General features: G+C 43.2%; 1 protein-coding gene across 1 annotated transcript in view; it reads left to right on the forward strand.

Moving 5' to 3' along the window:
- Window positions 1-21,562, forward strand: part of megf10 (multiple EGF-like-domains 10) — a gene marked incomplete at its 5' end in the record, with an annotated part of 30,295 nt that extends 8,733 nt beyond the window's left edge. The window contains 20 exons of the mRNA XM_079447905.1: window positions 900-1,146; window positions 1,235-1,355; window positions 1,464-1,600; window positions 1,995-2,207; window positions 10,233-10,407; window positions 10,476-10,596; window positions 11,762-11,925; window positions 12,006-12,108; window positions 16,142-16,288; window positions 16,359-16,493; window positions 16,596-16,724; window positions 17,402-17,530; window positions 17,969-18,097; window positions 18,175-18,303; window positions 18,390-18,611; window positions 18,695-18,807; window positions 19,026-19,140; window positions 19,242-19,286; window positions 19,372-19,578; window positions 20,446-21,562. Coding sequence (XP_079304031.1) covers window positions 900-1,146; window positions 1,235-1,355; window positions 1,464-1,600; window positions 1,995-2,207; window positions 10,233-10,407; window positions 10,476-10,596; window positions 11,762-11,925; window positions 12,006-12,108; window positions 16,142-16,288; window positions 16,359-16,493; window positions 16,596-16,724; window positions 17,402-17,530; window positions 17,969-18,097; window positions 18,175-18,303; window positions 18,390-18,611; window positions 18,695-18,807; window positions 19,026-19,140; window positions 19,242-19,286; window positions 19,372-19,578; window positions 20,446-20,606 — 2,942 coding nt within the window. The 3' untranslated portion in view covers window positions 20,607-21,562. The remainder of the gene's footprint in view (window positions 1-899; window positions 1,147-1,234; window positions 1,356-1,463; window positions 1,601-1,994; window positions 2,208-10,232; window positions 10,408-10,475; window positions 10,597-11,761; window positions 11,926-12,005; window positions 12,109-16,141; window positions 16,289-16,358; window positions 16,494-16,595; window positions 16,725-17,401; window positions 17,531-17,968; window positions 18,098-18,174; window positions 18,304-18,389; window positions 18,612-18,694; window positions 18,808-19,025; window positions 19,141-19,241; window positions 19,287-19,371; window positions 19,579-20,445) is intronic.
- Window positions 21,563-22,221: the final 659 nt, after the last annotated feature.

Raw genomic sequence — 22,221 nt, forward strand, 5'->3', positions numbered from 1 at the left:
CTGTTGCCGCCCGCATAAAGTTCAAAGCTTTGCTCCTGGTCTACAAGACCAACACCGGATCTGCACCATCGTATCTCCACCCGCTAATGCAGATCTATGTTCCTGCCAGATCACTGCGGTCTGCAAAGGAACAACGACTTGTGGTACCATTCCAAAAAGGAAAAAAGTCACTCTCCCGTACCTTCTCTGGATCTGTTCCACATTGGTGGAATGATCTACCAGCTGCTACAAGATCAGCAGACTCGGTTGCCATCTTTAAAAAACGCCTAAAAACGCATCTCTTCCGTCAACACGTCGCTGATTGATTTTTCCTAATTCTCTTCCCTTTCCTTCTTAAAAAAAAAATTACTAACCTCACTATTCTTAGCTTTTTAAACTGGGCTAGGCTTAAATGGACTAGTTTGATGCACTTATGTATGTGAGAATGTTGTTAGAATTGCTTCCAATGTTTCCATAATCTGTAAATCGCTTTGGATAAAAGCGTCTGCTAAATGACTAAATGTAAATGTAAATGAAATGTGATTGAAATCCGTGTCCAGTTCATCTCACAGATGTCATTTGTGATGTCATCAGATGATTGTCAAGCTTTAGTTAGTATTGTGTTGTGTTGTTTCTTCAGTGGAGGTTGTGTGTTTGTTGAAGTTTCTCAGAGAAGTTTTATAAACAGCTGTGGGATTATCAACTTCCTCTCTCATATTTTCCTCATGCCAGAGTGATGAATCCAGCGCTCTGTGAGAACCCATCAACACACACACACACACACACACACACACACACACACACGTAACAAACAGCTGTATGATGAGTTTGTATTTTTATTTCTCATGATGTGTTTGTGTACATGTTCAGATCGTACTGCATGTGAAAAGTGTGTTGTTGTTGTTTACACATGTGTGTAGCGTGTGACCGCAGTCACTGGGGTCCTCACTGCAGCAGTCGTTGTCAGTGTAAGAACGGGGCGTTGTGTAACCCCATGAGCGGCGCGTGCATCTGTTTGGCCGGCTACCGCGGCTGGCGCTGTGAAGAGATCTGTGAGCACTTCACCTACGGACACAACTGCCAACACAAGTGCCAGTGTCAAAACAACGCATCGTGCAATCACATCAGCGGAGAGTGTGTGTGCGGCCCCGGTTACACTGGAGCATTGTGAGTACAAACACATGTGTCTATCTGTCTGATATCAGCGTGTGTGTCTGTGTGTGAACTTCTGTGCTCGTCTTTGATTTGTGTGCAGTTGTGAGGATGTGTGTCCTCCAGGAAAACATGGCCGTCTGTGTGAGGAACGCTGTCCGTGTCAGAACGGTGGTGTGTGTCATCATGTGACGGGTGAATGTTCCTGTCCACCCGGCTGGATGGTACGTCTCACACACACACTGGAAAAAATTATTTACTATATAATTCTAGTCCAATAAATACCTCAAAGTTCTGCAGCAGGTCACTGACGTTCGTGTGTGTGTGTTTAGGGGAGGGTCTGTGGAGAGCCGTGTCCAGCGGGCCGGTTCGGGAAGAGCTGCTCACAGGAGTGTCAGTGTCATAATGGAGCGAGCTGCTCAACCTCTACAGGACAGTGTGTGTGTACTGCAGGATACACAGGACAGAGGTACACACACACACACACACACACACACGGTGTGAGGGTGCAGCAGATTGTGCGTCTGTAATTACAGTTCTGGTGTAGTGTGTGTTTAACATGTAGGAATAGAAACACAAGTGCAGCAGTTTGATGAGATAATGAGAGCTTTGGCTTCAGCAGACGTCACTGTGTTTTTACTCAGATTTTCTCTGATTTCCCCACACCCTACACTGCCTGAAATAACATCACAACCACAGCCACAGGGAGGAGCACAACATTAAACTCAAATGTTTTCTAGATCCACTTGTTGTTTCACAAACTGTATAAAGCTTGAGAAGATCCAGCATGTGAGTAACATCAGTGTGTGAGATGATACCTCATGAATTCATCATGCTGTTAAATGTGTTGTGTGTGTTGCCAGGTGTCAGGATGAGTGTGCGGTTGGCACATATGGACTCGAATGTAATCGGATGTGTTCTTGTGTGAATGGTGCTCAGTGTTATCACGTGAATGGAGCGTGTCTGTGTGAAGCGGGATACACAGGAGACAGATGTGAGCAGCGGGACTGTCCTGACGGACTCTACAGTCTGAAATGTGACCATAAATGCCCATGTCACCCCAATAACACACGCAGGTAAGACACACACTCAATTACACAATGAAAATGCTGTTCACTAACTGGACTCACACTTTCAGTGTTTGACGGGTCATGTCGATAAGTCCAGGGGTCTGGGGTGGACGAGTCTTGTCGATGATGCGGGGGATCTGGGGTGGACAAGTGTTGTCGATGAGTGTGATGTGGATGAGTCAAGTCAAGTCAGCTTTATTTATATAGCGCTTTTTAAAATTTTCATTGTTATAAAGCAGCTGTACAAGAAAACATTGACTACAAGTAAAACAAAAGGTTATGGAAGTCAAAACACAGGTCAAATATCAGACACACAATAAATTCCTATATGCAGTGTTAATTAAATAAGACTACCAAATTCTAGCAGCCCCCCCGGCCAGGCAAACAGTGTAAAACAGTATGAAAACGGTGTCGAGGAACCCAAAACTCCATTGGAGGAGAAACCTCAGAGTGAAACAAGGCCTAACCAGGGGATTCCAGTTCCCCTCTGGCAAAAGCTGCTGCCTCTGCACAAGCTCGACAGTGCTGCACAACAAGGCAAAATAAAAAAGTTAGATTTAAAATTATCCTTAATAATCTAATAGCGGCTGTGTTAGGACTCTGTCCTTCCTGTCTCGAGCTTTCTAGCTCCCTGGGCAGAGTCATGACATTGCCACGTCTTTCGGGTTTCTGTTATGTGTGGAGACACGTGGCTTTATGTTGTTACGTGGTGCCACGTGTCTTCCTGTTATGTCTCTCAGCCCCAGCCTCCTATCTCCTGTAATTTCATTAGGGTTTTATTCCCATCACCTGGTCTGTTAATCACTCTCGTTTTGGTTTCATTCATGTCACCTGTCCCCACTCTCCCCATGTAATCACTCCTCGTTAGTGTCTCCCTTTATATAGTTTCAGTTTCCCTCTGTTCAGTGTCGGTGCATTGTCTAATGTTTATGTTTGTGCCCGTGCCCAACACTGATGTCTTGTGTGCACGGTATTATCCCCCTGTTATTGCATTACCTGGTTCCTGTTTACAGTTTGTGAACATATTATTAAATTTTTCTAAAGACTTTGTTTTGTCCCCCTCGTGGGAAATGTTTGTTTTCTAGTGTTTGTTTGCTAGTGTTTTTTGTGCTTGTTTTCCCCATTGTGGGTCTTTCATTTGAATAAAGTTTGTTTTATGTAACCCCTCGTTTGCCCTCGTAAGTTTAAAAAGATGCGTCTTTAGTCTAGATTTAAACTGACAGAGTGTGTCTGCCTCCCGGACATTGCAGGGAAGACTGTTCCAAAGTTTAGGCGCTAGATAGGAAAAGGATCTGCCGCCTGCACTTTATTTTGAAATTCTAGGTATTACCAACTGACCTGACGCCTGAGAGCGTAGTACACGGGATGGACTATAATACGTGAGAAGTTCACTCAAGCAGTGAGGAGCTAATCCATACAGGACTTTAAAGGTAATAAGCAAGATTTTAAAGTTAATGCAATGCTTTATAGGTAACCAGTGCAAGGTTGACAGAACTGGGCTAATATGCTCATACTTTTTTGTACGTGTAAGAACTCGAGCTGCCGCATTTTGGACCAGTTGGAGTTTTTGTAACAGGCCTGCAGGGCAACCACCTAATAGTGCATTACAGTAATCTAGTCTTGATGTCATAAAGGCATGAATAAGCTTCTCTGCATCTGATGGTGACGGCAAATGACGTAGTTTAGATATATTTTTAAGATGGAAAAACGCAATTTTACAGGTGTTGGCGACCTGGTTCTCAAATGACAGAGTACTATCGAATATAAAGCCAAGATTCTTAGCTGAAGATGAGGGTTTTATGGAACATCAATCAATAGTCAAGCAGTATTCTTGGTATGGCGGTTTTCGGTCCGATAAGTAACACTTCAGTTTTGTCCGAGTTCAGTAATAAGAAATTGTTACTCATCCACTTTTTTATATCGACTTTGCATTCCACTATTCGATGGAATTGTTGTGTTTCATGAGGCTTCGAGGAAATATAAAGTTGCGTATCATCAGCATAACAGTGTAAGCTTACTCTGTGTCGCTTTATTATATCTCCTAGAGGTAGCATGTATAATGCGAAGAGCATAGGCCCTAAGACTGAGCCCTGTGGTACACCGTTCTGGACTTGCGATTTGCGTGATACCTCATTGTTTATTGCTACATATTGAAAACGGTCGCATAAATAAGATCTAAGCCATTTCAAAGCTATTTCCTTAATACCGACATCATTTTCGAGTCTATGTAGGACCGTGCTGTGGTCAATGGTGTTGAATGCAGCACTAAGATCTAGCAGCACCAATAAGGAGATACAACCTCGGTCAGACGCCATAAGCAGATCATTTGTAACTCTAATCAGAGCAGTCTCTGTACTGTGATGTGCTCTAAATCCAGACTGGAAATCTTCATTTATTTGATTTGATTTTATTTGATTCAATTTATTGTCATTACACACATACAAGTACAGTGCAACGAAATGTATTAAGATCTCATCTCCTTTAGAGGAAGGAACATTTTTGAGTTGAAAATACTTTTTCCAGAACTTTAGATAAGAAAGGTAGATTCGAAATAGGTCTGTAGTTAACTAGTTCTCCAGGGTCCAGATGGGTTTTTTTTGACAAGGGGCCTTATAACAGCCACCTTATATGCTTTAGGCACATGTCCTAATGTCAGAGATGAGTTAATAATGCTAAGTAGAGGATCTATAATTTCTGGGAGCATCTCTTTCAGTAGATTTGTAGGTATAGGGTCTAGCAGGCATGCAGTTGATTTAGATGATCTAATGATTTTAGAGAGTTCATTGTGATCTATAGTAGAAAATAAACGTAATTTCTCCTTAGAGGCGCTGTAGTTAGTCGTTTGTTCAGCGGGTTTCACTTCTGGTTTTATAATTTTTTCTCTAATATCTTGGATTTTATTAGTGAAATAGTTCATAAAATCGTCACTGCTATGCTGGTATACAGAATCAGAAGTCGCTGACGATTTATTTTTGGTTATTTTAGCCATTGTGTTAAATAAAAACCTAGGGATATGCTGGTTTTCTTCTATTAGTGATGAAAGGTAGGCAGATCTAGACGTTTTTAGGGCTTTCCTGTATTTTTTAATACTATCCTTCCAGGCAGTACGAAATACCTCTAATTTAGTCTTCTTAAAGTTGCGCTCCAGTTTTCGTGCCGCTTTCTTTAGAGCCTGAGTGTGTTCATTTTTCCACGGTGTCAGTCTGTCATTTTTAATCTTCTTTAAGCGCAGAGGAGCAACTGTGTCTAGCTTTTCCGAGAAGGTGGCATTAAAAGTTTCAATGGTAAAGTCAAGATCTTCAACATTATTACTCATGCTAGAGATTTGAGACAATTCAGGCAAATTATCAAGAAACGCACCTTTTGTAGTCGAAGTTATTGTTCTACAATATTTGGTACTTGGAGTTTGATTTGCCACCATTGGGTATTGAAGCAAGCATGATACCAGATAATGATCCAAAATGTCTTCGCTCTGCTGAAGGATTTTTACGTCGCCCGCGTTTATACCGTAAGACAATATTAAATCTAAAGTATGATTACGAAGGTGAGTGGATCCTGACACATGTTGACTAACACTCATGGAGTTAAGAGTGTCTTTAAAAGCCATTCCTAAAGCATCTGTATCGTTATCTACATGAATGTTAAAGTCACCAACAACAAGGACTCTGTCTGCAGCCAGTACTAGTTCTGATAAGAACCCACCAAATTCTTTAATAAAATCTGTGTGGTGCCCTGGAGGCCTATATACAATAGCCAGAATACATTTTAAAGATGTTTTATCCTTAGTATTAGGTGTTGATGCATGAAGTACCATAACTTCCAAATAATTGTATTTAGGATTAGACTTCTGAGAAATGCTAAAAGAGTTACGGTAAAGTGCAGCAACACCTCCTCCTCTGCCTTTTAGGCGAGGCTCGTGTGTGTATAATAATAATCTTGGGGGACAGACTCATTTAAAGTAATATGAGTCTGATGGCTTTAGCCATGTTTCTGTCAGACAGATCATGTCTATTTTATGATCTGTTATCATATCATTAACAAAAAGTGCTTTACTAGAGAGAGATCTAATATTTAGCAATCCGAGTCGTAACAGTTGATTATCTGTATTATGTTCATGTTTAGTTAGTTTAACGTTAATTAAATTACCTTTGAGAGGTTTACGCATTATTTTATGTTTGCTAATCCGGGGGACAGACACAGTCTCTATTTTATGATGTTTGGGAGAAAGTATTATCGCATGTTGTGTATTTAGTGTGTTCTGCGACGTGAGACGGCAAGCAGACCGTTGGTTAAGACATTCTGTCTGCTCCCTGACCTGGGCCCCAGTTATTCAAGTTTTAGCATTAAGACTATGTGCCATATTTCTAGAGAGTAGAGAAGCTCCAGCCCAGGAGGGGTGGAGACCATCACTCTTCAACAGGTCAGGTCTGCCCTCAAAACTCTTCCAGTTATTTATAAAAACTATATCATTCTGCAGGCACCACTCCGACAACCAGCCATTTAGATATGATAATCTGCTATGTATCTCATCACCACGGTAAGCAGGGAGGGGGCCAGAGAATATTACAGTGTCTGACATTGTGCTTGAGAGCTCACACACCTCTTTAATATTATCTTTCGTGATCTACGATTGACGGAGTCGAACATCATTTGTGCCGACGTGAATAACAATCTTACCGAATTTACGATTAGCCTTAGCCAGCACATTTAAATTTGACTTGATGTCAGGCGCTCTGGCTCCCGGTAAACATTTGACTATGGTGGCTGGTGCCTCTATGTTAACGTTCCGAACAATAGAATCACAGATAACTAGGGCACTTTCAGCAGGTTTCTCAGTCGGTGCGTCACTGAGTGGGGCAAACCTGTTCAAGACTGTAGTCGGAACGGTTGAGTGATGTTTTGACTTGCGACTACGCCGTCTCACAGTTACAAAGTTTCCCAGCTGCGGGGGTTGTTCAACCGGAACCGAACTGTGCGTGCTAATATTGCTCGCATCCAAAGTGTTTTCTAAGGTCCTTACACTCTTACTATCCTCAGATAAAGATTGGATGCGAGACTCTAATTCTGAGCTCTTCTCTGTCAGCCTAGCTATTTCCCTGCATTTATTGCATGTAAAGCCCTCGCCGTTGACAGAGAAGGCTAAGCTAAACATTTGACATGAGGTGCAAGTAACAATAATAAGAGAAGAAGCCATAACTCACTGGGTTTGAAGAGTAATTCCAACTTATTTGATTTGATTTGATTTATTTATTAGACAGTAAAAAAAATAAATAAAATAAATGCATAACAAGATGCCAACACAGTGACATTGTACATTTATCCAAACTGTCGAGGATAACACAAGAAAGTTGCAAAACTTATTTCCATTGTGGTCCTCGTTGTAGTCTGATATGATGTCCAGGCAAGCTATAAATATGACTAAAGGTACCTTGTACACTCAACCACATACAAATACAAAGCAAACACAAGGTTACTTGGTAAAACTTACCAAGGTTGCTCGATGAATCTTAGTATATATGCTTAAGAGAGAAAATGGTTACTACACTGTGACAGAAATTTGATGAGTCCGATGTGAACCGAGGACCTCAGTCCGAGGAGAGGTCTGACGGTGTGCCGAAATGGGCCACCCAAGCCATAATGAACGCCCGGGCTCTTCAACTTATGTAGTGGAGGACAGGGGAACCACTTCTGGCCACCTGGTGGTCCTGTCCAAGATGGTGAGGAGGTAGGTGAAACCACGGGAGGGGGAAAGTGGGCCCACCAGGTCCAGATTCACATGATCAAAACGTCTCTCTGGCACTTTGAAGGGTGCCAAGGGGCCCTTGGTATGATGAGTCACCTTTGCGCACTGGTACACCACACAGGCAGCAGCCCAGACCCTGACGTCCCTCCGCAGGCCCGGCCAAACAAACTTGGCCCCCACCAGCTTGGTAGAGGCCTTGATCCCTGGGTGGGAGAGGCCGTGGATGGCGTCAAAAACCTTACGCTTCCAGCCAGCAGGTACCGTAGGTTGCGGTTGCAAAGGAGTGTACTGGGGAACCGACCGTGGTGATGTAGTGTTCATGCCATGCTTAGCCACAGCCGATGAAAATGTGGGCGTGGTGTTGTCAGGGAAGCAAGCATGCGTTGATACAGGTCCCCAGGAGCTAGTGTGTTTGACAGACAGAGCGCCCCCACCCCTCCCAGCTTGCAAGGGTATGAAGCAAAAGAGAGTGCATCGACGGGGCAGACGTGTGTCGCTTGGACAAAAATCCTGTCAACCTCCACATCCAGTGCCCGGTAGTCTCTGGAGGAAGGGAGGGGGAACTTGCCAGTACGGAAGCTGGCGCAGGAAAATGTGGGCGAAGAGGAATGAGGGATCCGCTGCGCCCAGCACAGCCAGCATCCTCCCCATCAACTCAGTAGGCTTGTTGTCGCCAAGGTCGTTCAGGGAAAGCATGCAGTCTGCTTTCTCCAGCTCAGACAGTTCAAAGAGTTTCAACAGGAATGCTTTGAGTACGTCGAACTTGCCGTTAACCGGAGGAGTCTCTAACAGCGCCATAGCCCTGGCTGTCGTCTAAGGCCGCTACCACATGGAAGTCAGACTGCACAAACCGGGCTTACCCGGAACCAACAAAACACAACATCCCACCATTAAAGGTACAGTCCCTTGGTGAATGTTTCCTACAGTCTTACTTGTGGTTCACCACAGACTTGTCATTTTGATGGCACTAAAATGTTCATTGATGTAAATATGTACTTGTGAGAGATGAACTAAGAAGTTTGTACAGGCTTCTGCAGGTATTCCGTGATGTTGTGCTGTTTGTATGAATTGTTTTGAGAAATGCACCTACTATTTTGAAAATTTTAAGAAAGATTTGAGAAATGCACCAAAGCGACTGAGAAAAACGGCATGGGTTTAAATCTGTGGGTCTGGTCACACCTGTGGCTCTCACAGTGGGATGAGGTGGTTAACTCAATGAAACACACAAACAAATGTTTTGTTAAATTAATGACTATTCATACTGTAAATAAGGTATTGCATTTCAAGGGTAAAATACCCTGTAGACGTTATCTTATAAAACATATTCATTCATTTATGTTCTATGAAGTGTCATCCCTTCTCCATTTGGGTATTATTGCTTCTGGTTTGTGCATTTTAATTCACAGAAATTTTAATCCTACAGTAGTTGTCCTTAATGCATGTTTATTTCTATTTTGTAAATGTGCATAGACTGATGTTTTTCTGATGTCTAGACTCATTGCCATGCTGCAGTTAAACTTATTTTTTAATAAAAAAAGGTACTTTTTACTGAAAGAGAATGAATGTGTTTCTTTCAAAATATTTTGGTTGGTTTGGAGATTCTTGTTCAGGTGAGTCCTTTGGGTTTGTGTGTGAATGGTTTGTGTTGTGTTACAGTAAATCAAACTCTCACCACTGTTTTTTTCACTGTATGTAATCTGTGTATATAGTGCTGTGTTTGTTGTCGTTTTTCATGCACACCACAGAACTGCATGTGTGACATTCTCTGATGTTTCACACGTGACTCAAGATCTTTCTATATAAATAATGTTTAATTAACAATGTTTGGTAGAAGCCGGAGCACATAATCAAACTCGGCTGGTTCGCTATCAGCAATCACGACAGCTATCCTATCAGCTCAAGCGAGCCTTCTCATAAATAAGACCAGATATCTTACCTGCGCCATCTCTATGGGTAAATCCAACATCCCTCCACCTCCCCGGCTCCTCTCCCCGAACTTGCTTTCCACAGCAGGACCCAGGAGGGTGAGCTCGGTCCACTCGCCCCTGTCAGGGGCAAGAGTGTTCCTGGTTTGGGAAGGAACCGGTTACCTCGGAGCCTGCTCCCTGGACAGCACACCAAATACGCATATCTTACCTACCCCTGCTATTCTCATTACCCCTGCATTCATTATTATTTGCATAGGCGAACTTGTGAAATCATGACGACCCTTGATTACTGAAATCAACTGAAGTGACATCACAAGTGTGTGTGTGTGTGTGTGTGTGTTTGTAATGTGTGTGTTTCAGCTGTCACCCGCTTTCGGGCGAGTGTTCATGTGAGCCGGGCTGGGCGGGGTTAGACTGTAATGACACGTGTGCTCCAGGTTTCTATGGTGAAGCGTGTCGGGAGGTTTGCAGCTGTCAGAACGGCGCCGACTGTCACAGCGTGAGTGGCGAGTGCGTCTGTGGGCCCGGATTTCAGGTACAAAAATGAATGTTGTGTTGTTTTATTGTTTGAGACACACGGTTGATTGACGGTTGTTGTCACAGGGCTCAGATTGCTCGCTCACGTGTCCCATTGGTACATACGGCATCAACTGCACCTCTCTGTGTTCCTGTAAGAATCGAGCCACATGTTCACCTGTAGATGGATCCTGTTCATGTCAAGCAGGTAATTCTTCACCTGCGTTGCTAATCATGTTTATAGGCCATAAATAAATGAGCAATCACAGTCACAAACTATAGATGGAATCATGCGTTCGTTATAAACATTGTTTCTTTTTATCTTCATCTATAAATGTTCAGCCATGAAATGAAAATCGACACTCTATAATTTATTCTGTAAATCCTTATTTAATGAAGTTTATACCATGGTCTGTTTGAATACTAGATTCTGATTGGCTGGAAGGTGTGCATTAAAACCCTTTCACACACAGGTATCTCCAATCAGTGTGATTACATTTGAAATTAATGTCATTTTCACCGGTTTGATCTAAAGCTACACTGTAAACATCAATAACAGCTTTAACTTGGAAAATGACCACGATATAAGCGGGATATCAGATATAGGATTTTAATGCACTTCACAGAAGCAGCCAACCTCCGCCTCCCGCCGGGTCCCTGACAGCACACATACTTCTGGCTTACGTCTATTTGACGTCTGCATTTACACCTGCAAGACATCTACAATATATAGTTTGCTCATCTGAAATACGTTTCGGAGATGTCTGCTGTCAGACGTCATTTAAACATCTAGAAGACTTTGTAAGATGTTTATGATTTCTAATGGATGTAAAGCTGCTCTTTCGAAGATGTTTAGCAGATGTTTTTACGCAACAGCTGTATCCAGATCTCCAGATCTTTAGCAGACGTATTACAGAAGTTCAGACTTCTCCTAGACGTATTGCAGATGAGCAAACTATGTATTGCAGATGTAAATGCAGACGTCAAATAGACATAAGCCAGATGGATTGTGCTATCTGGGGTTGTTCCAGGCCTCCGCATTTAAACCCTTTAAGTGGATTATCCCTCACATAAATCATAAGATCTTCACTTTGCTCAAGAAAAAGTGTTAGCTTGTGTCTGAAAACTGTAATAAAGTTTCATCACGAAGAACAACAATATAAAGCAGTGCAATACTGCGATAATCATGATCAAAGTTTCCCAAAACGATCATGATGTGAAAGAATGCTTACAAAAAAGTGATTTCTTCTTGACCGGTGTGGTTGTGTAACCATGTGTGTGTTTATAGAGAACTGCCGCTGACACACACACAAACATCAGAGAAGCACACGTGTGTGATGAGACGTGTCATGATGTCATTTCTCCGCCGTCAGGTTGGCAGGGTGTGGATTGCTCTATTAACTGTGCCAGCGGTACGTGGAGTCTGAGCTGTACCCGGCCATGTGTTTGTGAGAACGGAGGCTCGTGTGACGCTATTGACGGCAGCTGTACATGTACTCCAGGCTGGAGAGGAGACAAATGTCATCTGCACTGCCATGTTAGACCCAACTTCACACATCACTAAGATATTCTCTTGTGTGGTGTTGTTAGTTATGGATGTTTGTGTCATGTGTACAGGACGGCACGTATGGACTGGAGTGTCGCGAGAGATGTGACTGTCTTCATGCTGATGGATGTCATCCTACAACTGGACACTGTCGCTGTCTGCCTGGCTGGACGGGTAAACACATTCCCCTTCAACCCCCCCGGTTCTCAACAAATATACATCAAGCGTTTCGAGAAAAACTACTACGTGTCTTTTTTATTCTTGGCCATCACTAACTGACCAATCAGAATGAAGTATTCCAGACATGTGGCTGATGTATAACCATAATGCTGATGAGTGATTAAACGTTAAATGTGTGAGATAATGAGGCTGAAGGAAGTTAGTGACATCGAGTGTGATGTGAGGTGTGTGTGTATTGTGTGCCTCACATTCCTTCAGTGTGTGTTGAACACGTACAGAATACTGATGCTGTCATGAGTCTTTCCTCAGGCCTGCTGCGTCGCCTGGCAACACACCCGCAGACACACTCACACACACACACACACACACACACACACACACACACACACACACACACACACACACACACAATGATGCTTTTGTCTGAGCACAACTCTACTTTACCCACTTTTACTCAGTCTGTAGACACACACACATTAGGAGCTGAACTGTGTGAAACTCTCACAATGTCTTATACAAGAGTTAATGATAGTGTGATCAAGAAACACTGACTGAAGAACAGTGTCACTCTTATTACACAACTGCTCACCTCATGGGTCCATTACTACATATCAAGTATTGATTTGAAATATTTGATCAGCTCATTTGGAATGAATGTAGACCTCCTGTCATTAGATTAGATTAGATTAGATTCAGCTTTATTGTCATTACACATATACAAGTACAGTGTAACGAAATGTAGTTTAGGTCTAACCAGAAGTGCAGTTAGCAAGTGCAGGATATACAGTTAGAATAAATACAGAATACAATATTGATAAAATATTATACAGTTATGAAAATATTTTACAGTAGGTATGTACTATGAACAATATATAGAGATCACTATATACTATGAACATTAACACTATGAACATTAATGTACAGGTGGATATGAGCAGATAATAATTTAGACTAAACAATAGTGCAAGGGATTTAAGTGTGCATAGATTATTGACATTAGCTGTTAAAGTTGCAGTGCAATAGGTGAGTTAATGCAGTTGTTGAAGTAACAATGCAGTGGATGAGTTAATGCGGTTATTAAAGATACGGTGCAGTATAAGAGTTAATAATAGGTTGCAGTCCAGAAGATGAGTTAATGCAGTTAATTAGGTTACAGTGCAAACCCGTTTACATTCAGTTTAAAGTCAATATACAAACACAATTGAATCTCATATGTATGTATGTTTATATTGAATTTCTGTGTAATGTAAAACTAGGAAAGTCAAGATGACTCTTTTGAGTGGTTGTTATTGGGAATAAGTCTGACTGTCCAATCAGAATCAAGAATTCCAGAGAGCTCTGTAGTAAATAAGAACAAAAGACCCAACTTTACTCAAACTGAATGACTGCAGAAAATGTTTTGTATTGTTGTACATCAAACATCAGACGTGTGCTCGGATTGGCTGCGAACGTGACACATCATCATCTACCAGTTCAGCTTTCAGTGTACAGATCATTTACATTCACATTTAGTCATTTAGCAGACGCTTTTATCCAAAGTGACTTACAGAGAGATCAGGGAGCAATAAGCGATATGTCATAATAGAGCAATAATACAATAGGTGCTAATACAAAGTTACTAGTTTCAACAAAAGCCAGAACAACACCTGTTGAGAGAAGAGAGAAGAGAGAAGAGAGAAGAGAGAAGAGAGAAGATAGAGGGTTATCATTTTTTTTTCATTTGTCTGTCCAGTATTCACAGAAGAGGTGTGTTTTAAGTAGGTTTTTGAAGGTTGTGAGAGATGTGGTTGACCGGACCGAGTTAGGAAGAAGGTTCCACCAGGAAGGAGTTGAGAAGGAGAATGAGCAGGAAAGAGATTTAATGCCCTTATGAGAAGACATTACAAGGCACCGCTGGTTTGCTGAACGCAGGGTTATTGATGGGGTGTAGGAGTGTTGTAGGGCGTGAAGGTTCTTGATGGGGTGTAGGAGTGTAGTAGGGTGTGAAGGTTCTTGATGGGGTGTAGGAGTGTAGTAGGGTGTGAAGGTTCTTGATGGGGTGTAGGAGTGTAGTAGGGTGTGAAGGTTCTTGATGGGGTGTAGGAGTGTAGTAGAGTGTGAAGGTTCTTGATGGGGTGTAGGAGTGTAGTAGAGTGTGAAGGTTCTTGATGGGGTGTAGGAGTGTAGTAGGGTGTGAAGGTTCTTGATGGGTTGTAGGAGTGTAGTAGAGTGTGAAGGTTCTTGATGGGGTGTAGGAGTGTAGGAGGGTGTGAAGGTTCTTGATGGGGTGTAGGAGTGTAGTAGGGTGTGAAGGTTCTTGATGGGGTGTAGGAGTGTAGTAGGGTGTGAAGGTTCTTGATGGGGTGTAGGAGTGTAGTAGGGTGTGAAGGTTATTGATGGGGTGTAGGAGTGTAGTAGGGTGTGAAGGTTATTGATGGGGTGTAGGAGTGTAGGAGGGTGTGAAGGTTCTTGATGGGGTGTAGGAGTGTAGGAAGGTTCTTGATGGGGTGTAGGAGTGCAGTAGGGTGTGAAGGTTCTTGATGGAGTGTAGGAGTGCAGTAGGGTGTGAAGGTTCTTGATGGAGTGTAGGAGGGTGTGAAGGTTCTTGATGGGGTGTAGGAGTGTTGTAGGGTGTGAAGGTTCTTGATGGGGTGTAGGAGTGTAGTAGGGTGTGAAGGTTCTTGATGGGGTGTAGGAGTGTAGGAGGGTCTGAAGGTTCTTGATGGGGTGTAGTAGGGTGTGAAGGTTCTTGATGGGGTCTAGGAGTGTAGGAAGGTGTGAAGGTTCTTGATGGGGTGTAGGAGGGTGTGAAGGTTCTTGATGGGGTGTAGGAGGGTGTGAAGGTTCTTGATGGGGTGTAGGAGTGTAGGAGGGTGTGAAGGTTCTTGACGGGGTGTAGGAGTGTAGTAGGGTGTGAAGGTTCTTGATGGGGTGTAGGAGTGTAGGAGGGTGTGAAGGTTCTTGATGGGGTGTAGGAGTGTAGGAAGGTTCTTGATGGGGTGTAGGGTTCACTTTGACAGTGTGTGTTTGTGTGATGCAGGGGTTCACTGTGAGAGTGTGTGTTTGTGTGATGCAGGGGTTCACTGTTACAGTGTGTGTCTGTGTGATGCAGGGGTTCACTGTTACAGTGTGTGTTTGTGTGATGCAGGGGTTCACTGTTACAGTGTGTGTCTGTGTGATGCAGGGGTTCACTGTTACAGTGTGTGTTTGTGTGATGCAAGGGTTCACTGTTACAGTGTGTGTCTGTGTGATGCAAGGGTTCACTGTGATGGTGTGTGTTTGTGTGATGCAGGGGTTCACTGTTACAGTGTGTGTTTGTGTGATGCAAGGGTTCACTGTTACAGTGTGTGTTTGTGTGATGCAAGGGTTCACTGTTACAGTGTGTGTTTGTGTGATGCAAGGGTTCACTGTGACAGTGTGTGTTTGTGTGATGCAGGGGTTCACTGTGACAGTGTGTGTTTGTGTGATGCAGTGGTTCACTGTTACAGTGTGTGTTTGTGTGATGCAGGGGTTCACTGTGACAGTGTGTGTCTGTGTGATGCAAGGGTTCACTGTTACAGTGTGTGTCTGTGTGATGCAAGGGTTCACTGTTACAGTGTGTGTCTGTGTGATGCAAGGGTTCACTGTTACAGTGTGTGTCTGTGTGATGCAAGGGTTCACTGTTACAGTGTGTGTCTGTGTGATGCAAGGGTTCACTGTTACAGTGTGTGTCTGTGTGATGCAAGGGTTCACTGTTACAGTGTGTGTTTGTGTGATGCAGGGGTTCACTGTTACAGTGTGTGTCTGTGTGATGCAAGGGTTCACTGTTACAGTGTGTGTTTGTGTGATGCAGGGGTTCACTGTGACAGTGTGTGTCTGTGTGATGCAAGGGTTCACTGTTACAGTGTGTGTCTGTGTGATGCAGGGGTTCACTGTTACAGTGTGTGTTTGTGTGATGCAGGGGTTCACTGTTACAGTGTGTGTTTGTGTGATGCAAGGGTTCACTGTTACAGTGTGTGTTTGTGTGATGCAGGGGTTCACTGTTACAGTGTGTGTTTGTGTGATGCAGGGGTTCACTGTGACAGTGTGTGTGCTGAGGGCCGCTGGGGGCCAAGCTGCTCTCTCTCCTGTAACTGTAAGAACGGGGCGTCGTGTTCACCTGATGAGGGCACTTGTGAGTGTGCGTCTGGATTCAGAGGAGCCACCTGTCAGCGCAGTGAGTTCATCACACATATGTGTGTTTTGTGTGTGTATGTGTGTTCTCAGCTTCTGTGATTTCATTTCAGTCTGTTCTCCGGGTTACTTTGGTCATCGCTGTGGTCAGGCATGCCCGCAGTGTGTCCATAGCAATGGCCCTTGTCATCATGTGACAGGACAGTGTGACTGTCTGCCTGGTTTTAAAGGCTCTCTCTGTAATGAAGGTAAGACAGATCTGTGTCACTCTTAATAACTCAACTGCATGACCGATCTTATGTCAGTGTTTGCGTATTCATTGATCTAATCATGTATGTGTGTAATGTCAGTGTGTCCCAGCGGGAGGTTTGGTAAGAACTGCGCGTGGATCTGCGGGTGCACTAATAACGGCACGTGTAACCCCATAGATGGCTCGTGTCAATGTTACCCTGGCTGGATTGGCAGCGATTGCTCACAGCGTGAGTTCCCTTCACACCTACACTGACACTGCGATAAAGTCATGCTCTCCCTCTTTAGTCTCCATTAGAGCCTGACGCTCCACTGACCCACTTCTATAGAGCCTGACGCTCCACTGACCCGCTCCATTACATTTACATTTATTCATTTGGCAGACGCTTTTATCCAAAGCGACTTACAAGTAGTTTATATACAGTGGCACATTACTGCAGAGCAATCAGGGGTTGACTTCAGTCATGACCTGCTGGCACTGAGATTTGAACCAGCAACCTTCTGATCACAAGCCCAATGCTCTAACCTCCAGGCTACAACTGACCCTAGAGCCTGTCTCCACTTGACATCCCACTGACCTCCTCCTGTAGAGCCCCATTCTCTGCTGTCCCACTCACGTAGGGCCATATGCTCTGCTGTCTCTCATGTAGACCATACAGCCCAATGGCCTGCCTTCCATCTCCCATAGAGCCTAATGGCCCGTTATCCTGCTTCCATAGAACCAAACAACCCCACTGTCCTGCTCCCGTAGAGCCTGATGCCCTGTTATTCCATTCCCGTACCGCCCATCGGCATCAATCACTTCCTGGAGTCTTATTTACCACCATGCCAGATTCAGAAAGTCCTGTGAAGTGAATATCTGAAAATACAGACATGAAAGAGTTTAATATGTGTTTTGCATGTGCAGCGTGTCCACCGGGTCAGTGGGGTCCAAACTGCATCTACACGTGTAATTGTCATAATGGAGCGTTCTGTAGTGCATATGACGGCGAGTGTAAGTGTACGGCCGGCTGGACGGGTCTTTACTGCACACAACGTGAGTATACTGTAACACATACTGGTCTCCCTCTGAGGTTTTTTTCTCCTCCAATGGAGTTTTGGGTTCCTCGCCACCGTTTTCATACTGTTTTGCACTGTTTTGCCTGGCCAGGGGGGCTGCTAGAATTTGATAGTCTTATTTAATTAACACTGCATATAGGAATTTATTGTGTGTCTGATATTTGACCTGTGTTTTGACTTCCAAAACCTTTTATGTTTTACTTATAGTCAATGTTTTTTTGTACAGCTGCTTTGTAACAATGAAAATTGTAAAAAGCGCTATATAAATAAAGCTGACTTGACTTGACTTGACATACACCCACACGCATGCTGTCACATTCTGATCAGCCCGAGCTCAGGCAAGGGTGTGAGAAAAAAGAAAACAAACAGGTCCGTCTCACTGTGTGATATGGTGTGATGTGTGTTGTGAGTGCAGGTTGTCCGTTGGGTTTTTACGGTAGAGATTGCGCTCAGGTGTGTCAGTGTGAGAACGGAGCGGATTGTGAACATATCTCCGGTCAGTGTACGTGTCGTACCGGTTTCATGGGACGTCACTGTGAACAGAGTAAGTGTTGATCTGATGTTGTGTAACACCGTTTGTGTGTGTTAAATGTGTGGATCACAGTGTTGTTCTACATACAGAATGTCCTGCTGGTACGTATGGATATGGTTGTCGACAGGTGTGTGATTGTCTGAATAGCTCCACCTGTGATCACATGACCGGCACCTGTTACTGTAACCCCGGCTGGAAAGGGCCACGCTGTGACCTAGGTAACACCAGCTGTTCTTATATTCAGTCTCATTTATTTAAGAACATTTTACATGACTACGATCTTCAGGGGTTGTTTTTCTGTCAGCGGGTGTGGTCATCATGGGAAATCCCAACAGTCTGACGAGTACGGCAGTGCCGGTGGGCTCATATCAGATCGGAGCTATCACAGGAATCCTCGTGCTGGTGCTTCTGGTGCTCATGCTCCTCACACTCTTCGTCATTTACCGCAGAAAGGGTAAAGAGTCCTCCATGCCTGCCGTCACATACACGCCAACCACGAGAGCCAACACAGATTACACCATCACAGGTCAGTGTCACCATCTGGACATTTCTGTGCGTCATTATTTAAACTGGTACAGGTGTGTGTAATGCTGTGTATGTGTTTTTTAGAGTCGCAGATGAATGATGTCTCTCCCAACAGCAACCATTTCTCTAATCCCAGTTACGACACACTGACTCAATGCTGCAGTCCACCTCATGTCAATAATGTACTGTACGGAAAGGTCAGAGGACACAGAAAAACACAAAATATGCTTTATAAACACAAAGCTGACGCTGTATACTCTTTAGTTGTGAATGTGTCTGTATTTATTGATGCTGTTGTTCGGATGTTGTGGAGTATTATAAGCCATTCACAATCAAATGATCAACATTACTTACATTTTTTATTTCACTAGGACTTTCAGCAAAATATTACTGTTAATTTGTTTCTCTTCAACAGCCGAAGAATAACCAGCAGTTGGTGAACCTGAAGAATCCTGAGATGAGGAAAGTGCCGGGTCACACAGGAACGCTGCCGGCTGACTGGAAACAGAGCGGATGCTTCAATGAACTGGGTGAAAACACAAAACATCTTCAGCATTTCAATGGTAGAAGTGAGAAATGTGCACGGTGAAAATGTGGCTTATACCAGTCATAATCATTCTTCTCTTGATAGGAGCGTATGGGGTTGACAGGCACTACATGGGTAAATCGCTCCGAGGTATCAGATCATTTCACGAGCAAAGATTTTCAACTGACCTGTGATTAATGACATGAGAAAAGCTCTTTCCTCTGTGTTTGTGTAGATCTGGTGATGAATGTGTCGTATCACGGCAGTTCGTGTTCTCTCGGTAGTTCCGAGAATCCGTACGCCACCATTAAAGATCCCCCTGCGCTTCGGACCAAGAGCTCTGAATGTGGATACATGGAGATGAAATCACCCGCTCACAGACATTCACCGTATGCCGAGATACACGCCGGTGCTCCGACCAACAAAAACGTTTATGAAGTTGGTAAGAAATTTAGTTTCTTTGACTAACAATTCTCTTGAAAATACTTTCAGAGTTAAAGTGATGGACAAATGAAAGCGTTTCATGAAATTCATGTGGCGTGTTACAGCAGTGCACAGGATCGCGCTTGCACTGTTGTTGATGTAGTGCACGTCTGAGATCATAAGACTAGTTCAAGATATTCAAGAGAAAACATTGAGACAATGACACGTGTAATAACACCGATGATCAGAGAGACCACACAAATCCTCACCAATTACTTACTCATTGTTCAAATGAATCACCGCAGTTAAACACATCCACTGCTGGTCTTCTACCAACCGTGCTGCTTTTTGACGATTTATTAGGCAGTGTTGTTTGGTCATTTCTCTTTTTGTCCATGTGAGTCATTGATTGTTTTGGCAGTAAAGAGAAGTTGATAATCATAGTAATGTGAATAATGTTGCTCAAAACACACCTGAATCTTCATGATCACTGCACTGACCGACGCCATGCTCCAGGAGAAGATTGATCCAGCTCTGATTTATACACCTCATTGATGTTCATGTTTATCACAGGTCTGGACGTGGAGTTAAGCTTACACACACACACAGGTTATTGTGTTAGTAATACGTTAAATGAGTTTCATTCTCTGTCCTAAAGACCCTCTCATATCTCTCTGATATCAGACACGGCTCATGATGATCACGCCGGGTTCATGTGACTGATCCATATGAAGTGCTTTTATTCAAGCACAGAAACATGTGATAACACATTGGTGTGCATCTGTGGTGTTGCGTCAGGAATGAGATGAATATGCTAACAGATAATGTGATACAATCACAATTAAATCAATCAAACATTTAACCTTCAGTGTTCTTCACTTTTCAGAGCCGACCGCCAATAACATCTCAAACAACAACTACAATGGAGCATTCGGTCAAGATCCATATGATCTACCAAAGAACAGTCACATTCCATGTCATTATGACCTGTTACCCACCAGAGACAGCACCGGCCCACCCCACCACCTCACGGACAACAACCTGTAATCACTTCCGACATGTGTCCATAAACATTCGTATAACTCTTCCTGTAATCCTTTTTACAATAGCTCAGTGGAGGAGAAAAACATTTATGTTAACACACGTTAATCATTCCATTCAGTCTGTAACGTAACACAAATAAAACATCTGTTCAAGATTCACACATCAGACACTGAAATCTTTCCTTACCATTGCCAGCGTTTCTGCTTAATTTCGCCAGATCAAATGCACTTCCTACTGTATAACAGTGAAAACCTGGAAAGATGAAAACGTCGTCCACGGTGGGGAAAGAATTCCTCATGTTTTGTCCGAAAGCATTTAGATGTACCAAAAGTGGATGTGCTGTTACAAAGCAGTGTTCTTCTTGTATTTATGTTGACAGATGTTCAGTAGATTGAGATGATTTTTAATGACTGAAATGATCAAATGCTTGATGTCGTTTTAGTGAGCTGAAGCTGGACTTTTGCAGAGACAGATGGGTTTGTGAGTCTAATATGACATACAGTCATGTGTTTTGAGTCTTAAAGCGCTCAACTATCATTCTATGAAAGTGTACATAGTGTCAGTTCATCATTTCTTACTATTCCTCAAAATATATCATTCCTAATCTGTCATTTTTCAAGTATTTTGACATGTAGATTACAGTTCTTTACTGACTGAAACCCAACATACTGTAGTGTGATTCATTTATTTTGATATTTTTTTATGAAGAATAATACTGATTCAACAGTGTGTGTGTGTGTGTGTGTGTGTGTGTGTGGGCGTGTGTGTTTGTATGTGCGTTTATATCAGTATTGTTGGTTTGTTTTGTTTATAATAAATAGTTACACAACTGTTGTTATTTACCTTCCCAAAGAGCAAAGGTTATAATAGTTATTTTTGTATCCTTTTCTTCACGTTTTTACTGAAATGCAGTGTACTGTTTATGCAATTGAGCTTTACAATAAAATGGCAAAAATGTGTCAAGTGGTATGGAGGTTTTTTTTCTATTTTAATGAAAAATGTATACAATTATTTTAATGATTTTAAATTCACCATTGATTTGGGGAAGCATTAACTAACAAAATACTCAAATGAATAATCATTTATATGTCATGTTTTATTTTCATTATAAAACTGTCTGTCATAATAAAAACGTCTCGGTTACGTATGTAACCTCCGTTCCCTGATGGAGGGAACGAGACGTTGTGTCGACAGAATGGGGTTTGACTTGAGAACCTACCTTCTCTGACTGACTTGAACAGGCCAATGAAAATTGGCGAATGAAATTTGCATGCCGGACTCCGCCCCCGGATATCCGGGTATAAAAGGGAGCCGGCGTGCCGCATTCATTCACCTTTTGTGCTGAGGAGCCTGAGGATCTTGCCCCGACTGCTGCAGCGGGCGGCCAGTGTTGTGGCATGAAGGACACAACGTCTCGTTCCCTCCATCAGGGAACGGAGGTTACATACGTAACCGAGACGTTCCCTTTCTGTCGGTCTCTCGACGTTGTGTCGACAGAATGGGGTTCCTCGGAAAACGCCACAGCGCTGTGCCGCGTCACAATTCCTCGCGAAGCGACGCTGACTGGCCTGGGCGTGTCAGACGTGAGCGCTAAGCATGAATTGCAACCTTCCAGCGG

This window comes from Barbatula barbatula, assembly GCF_947034865.1.
Source record: "Barbatula barbatula genome assembly, chromosome: 24".
Taxonomy (NCBI): Eukaryota; Metazoa; Chordata; class Actinopteri; order Cypriniformes; family Nemacheilidae; genus Barbatula; species Barbatula barbatula.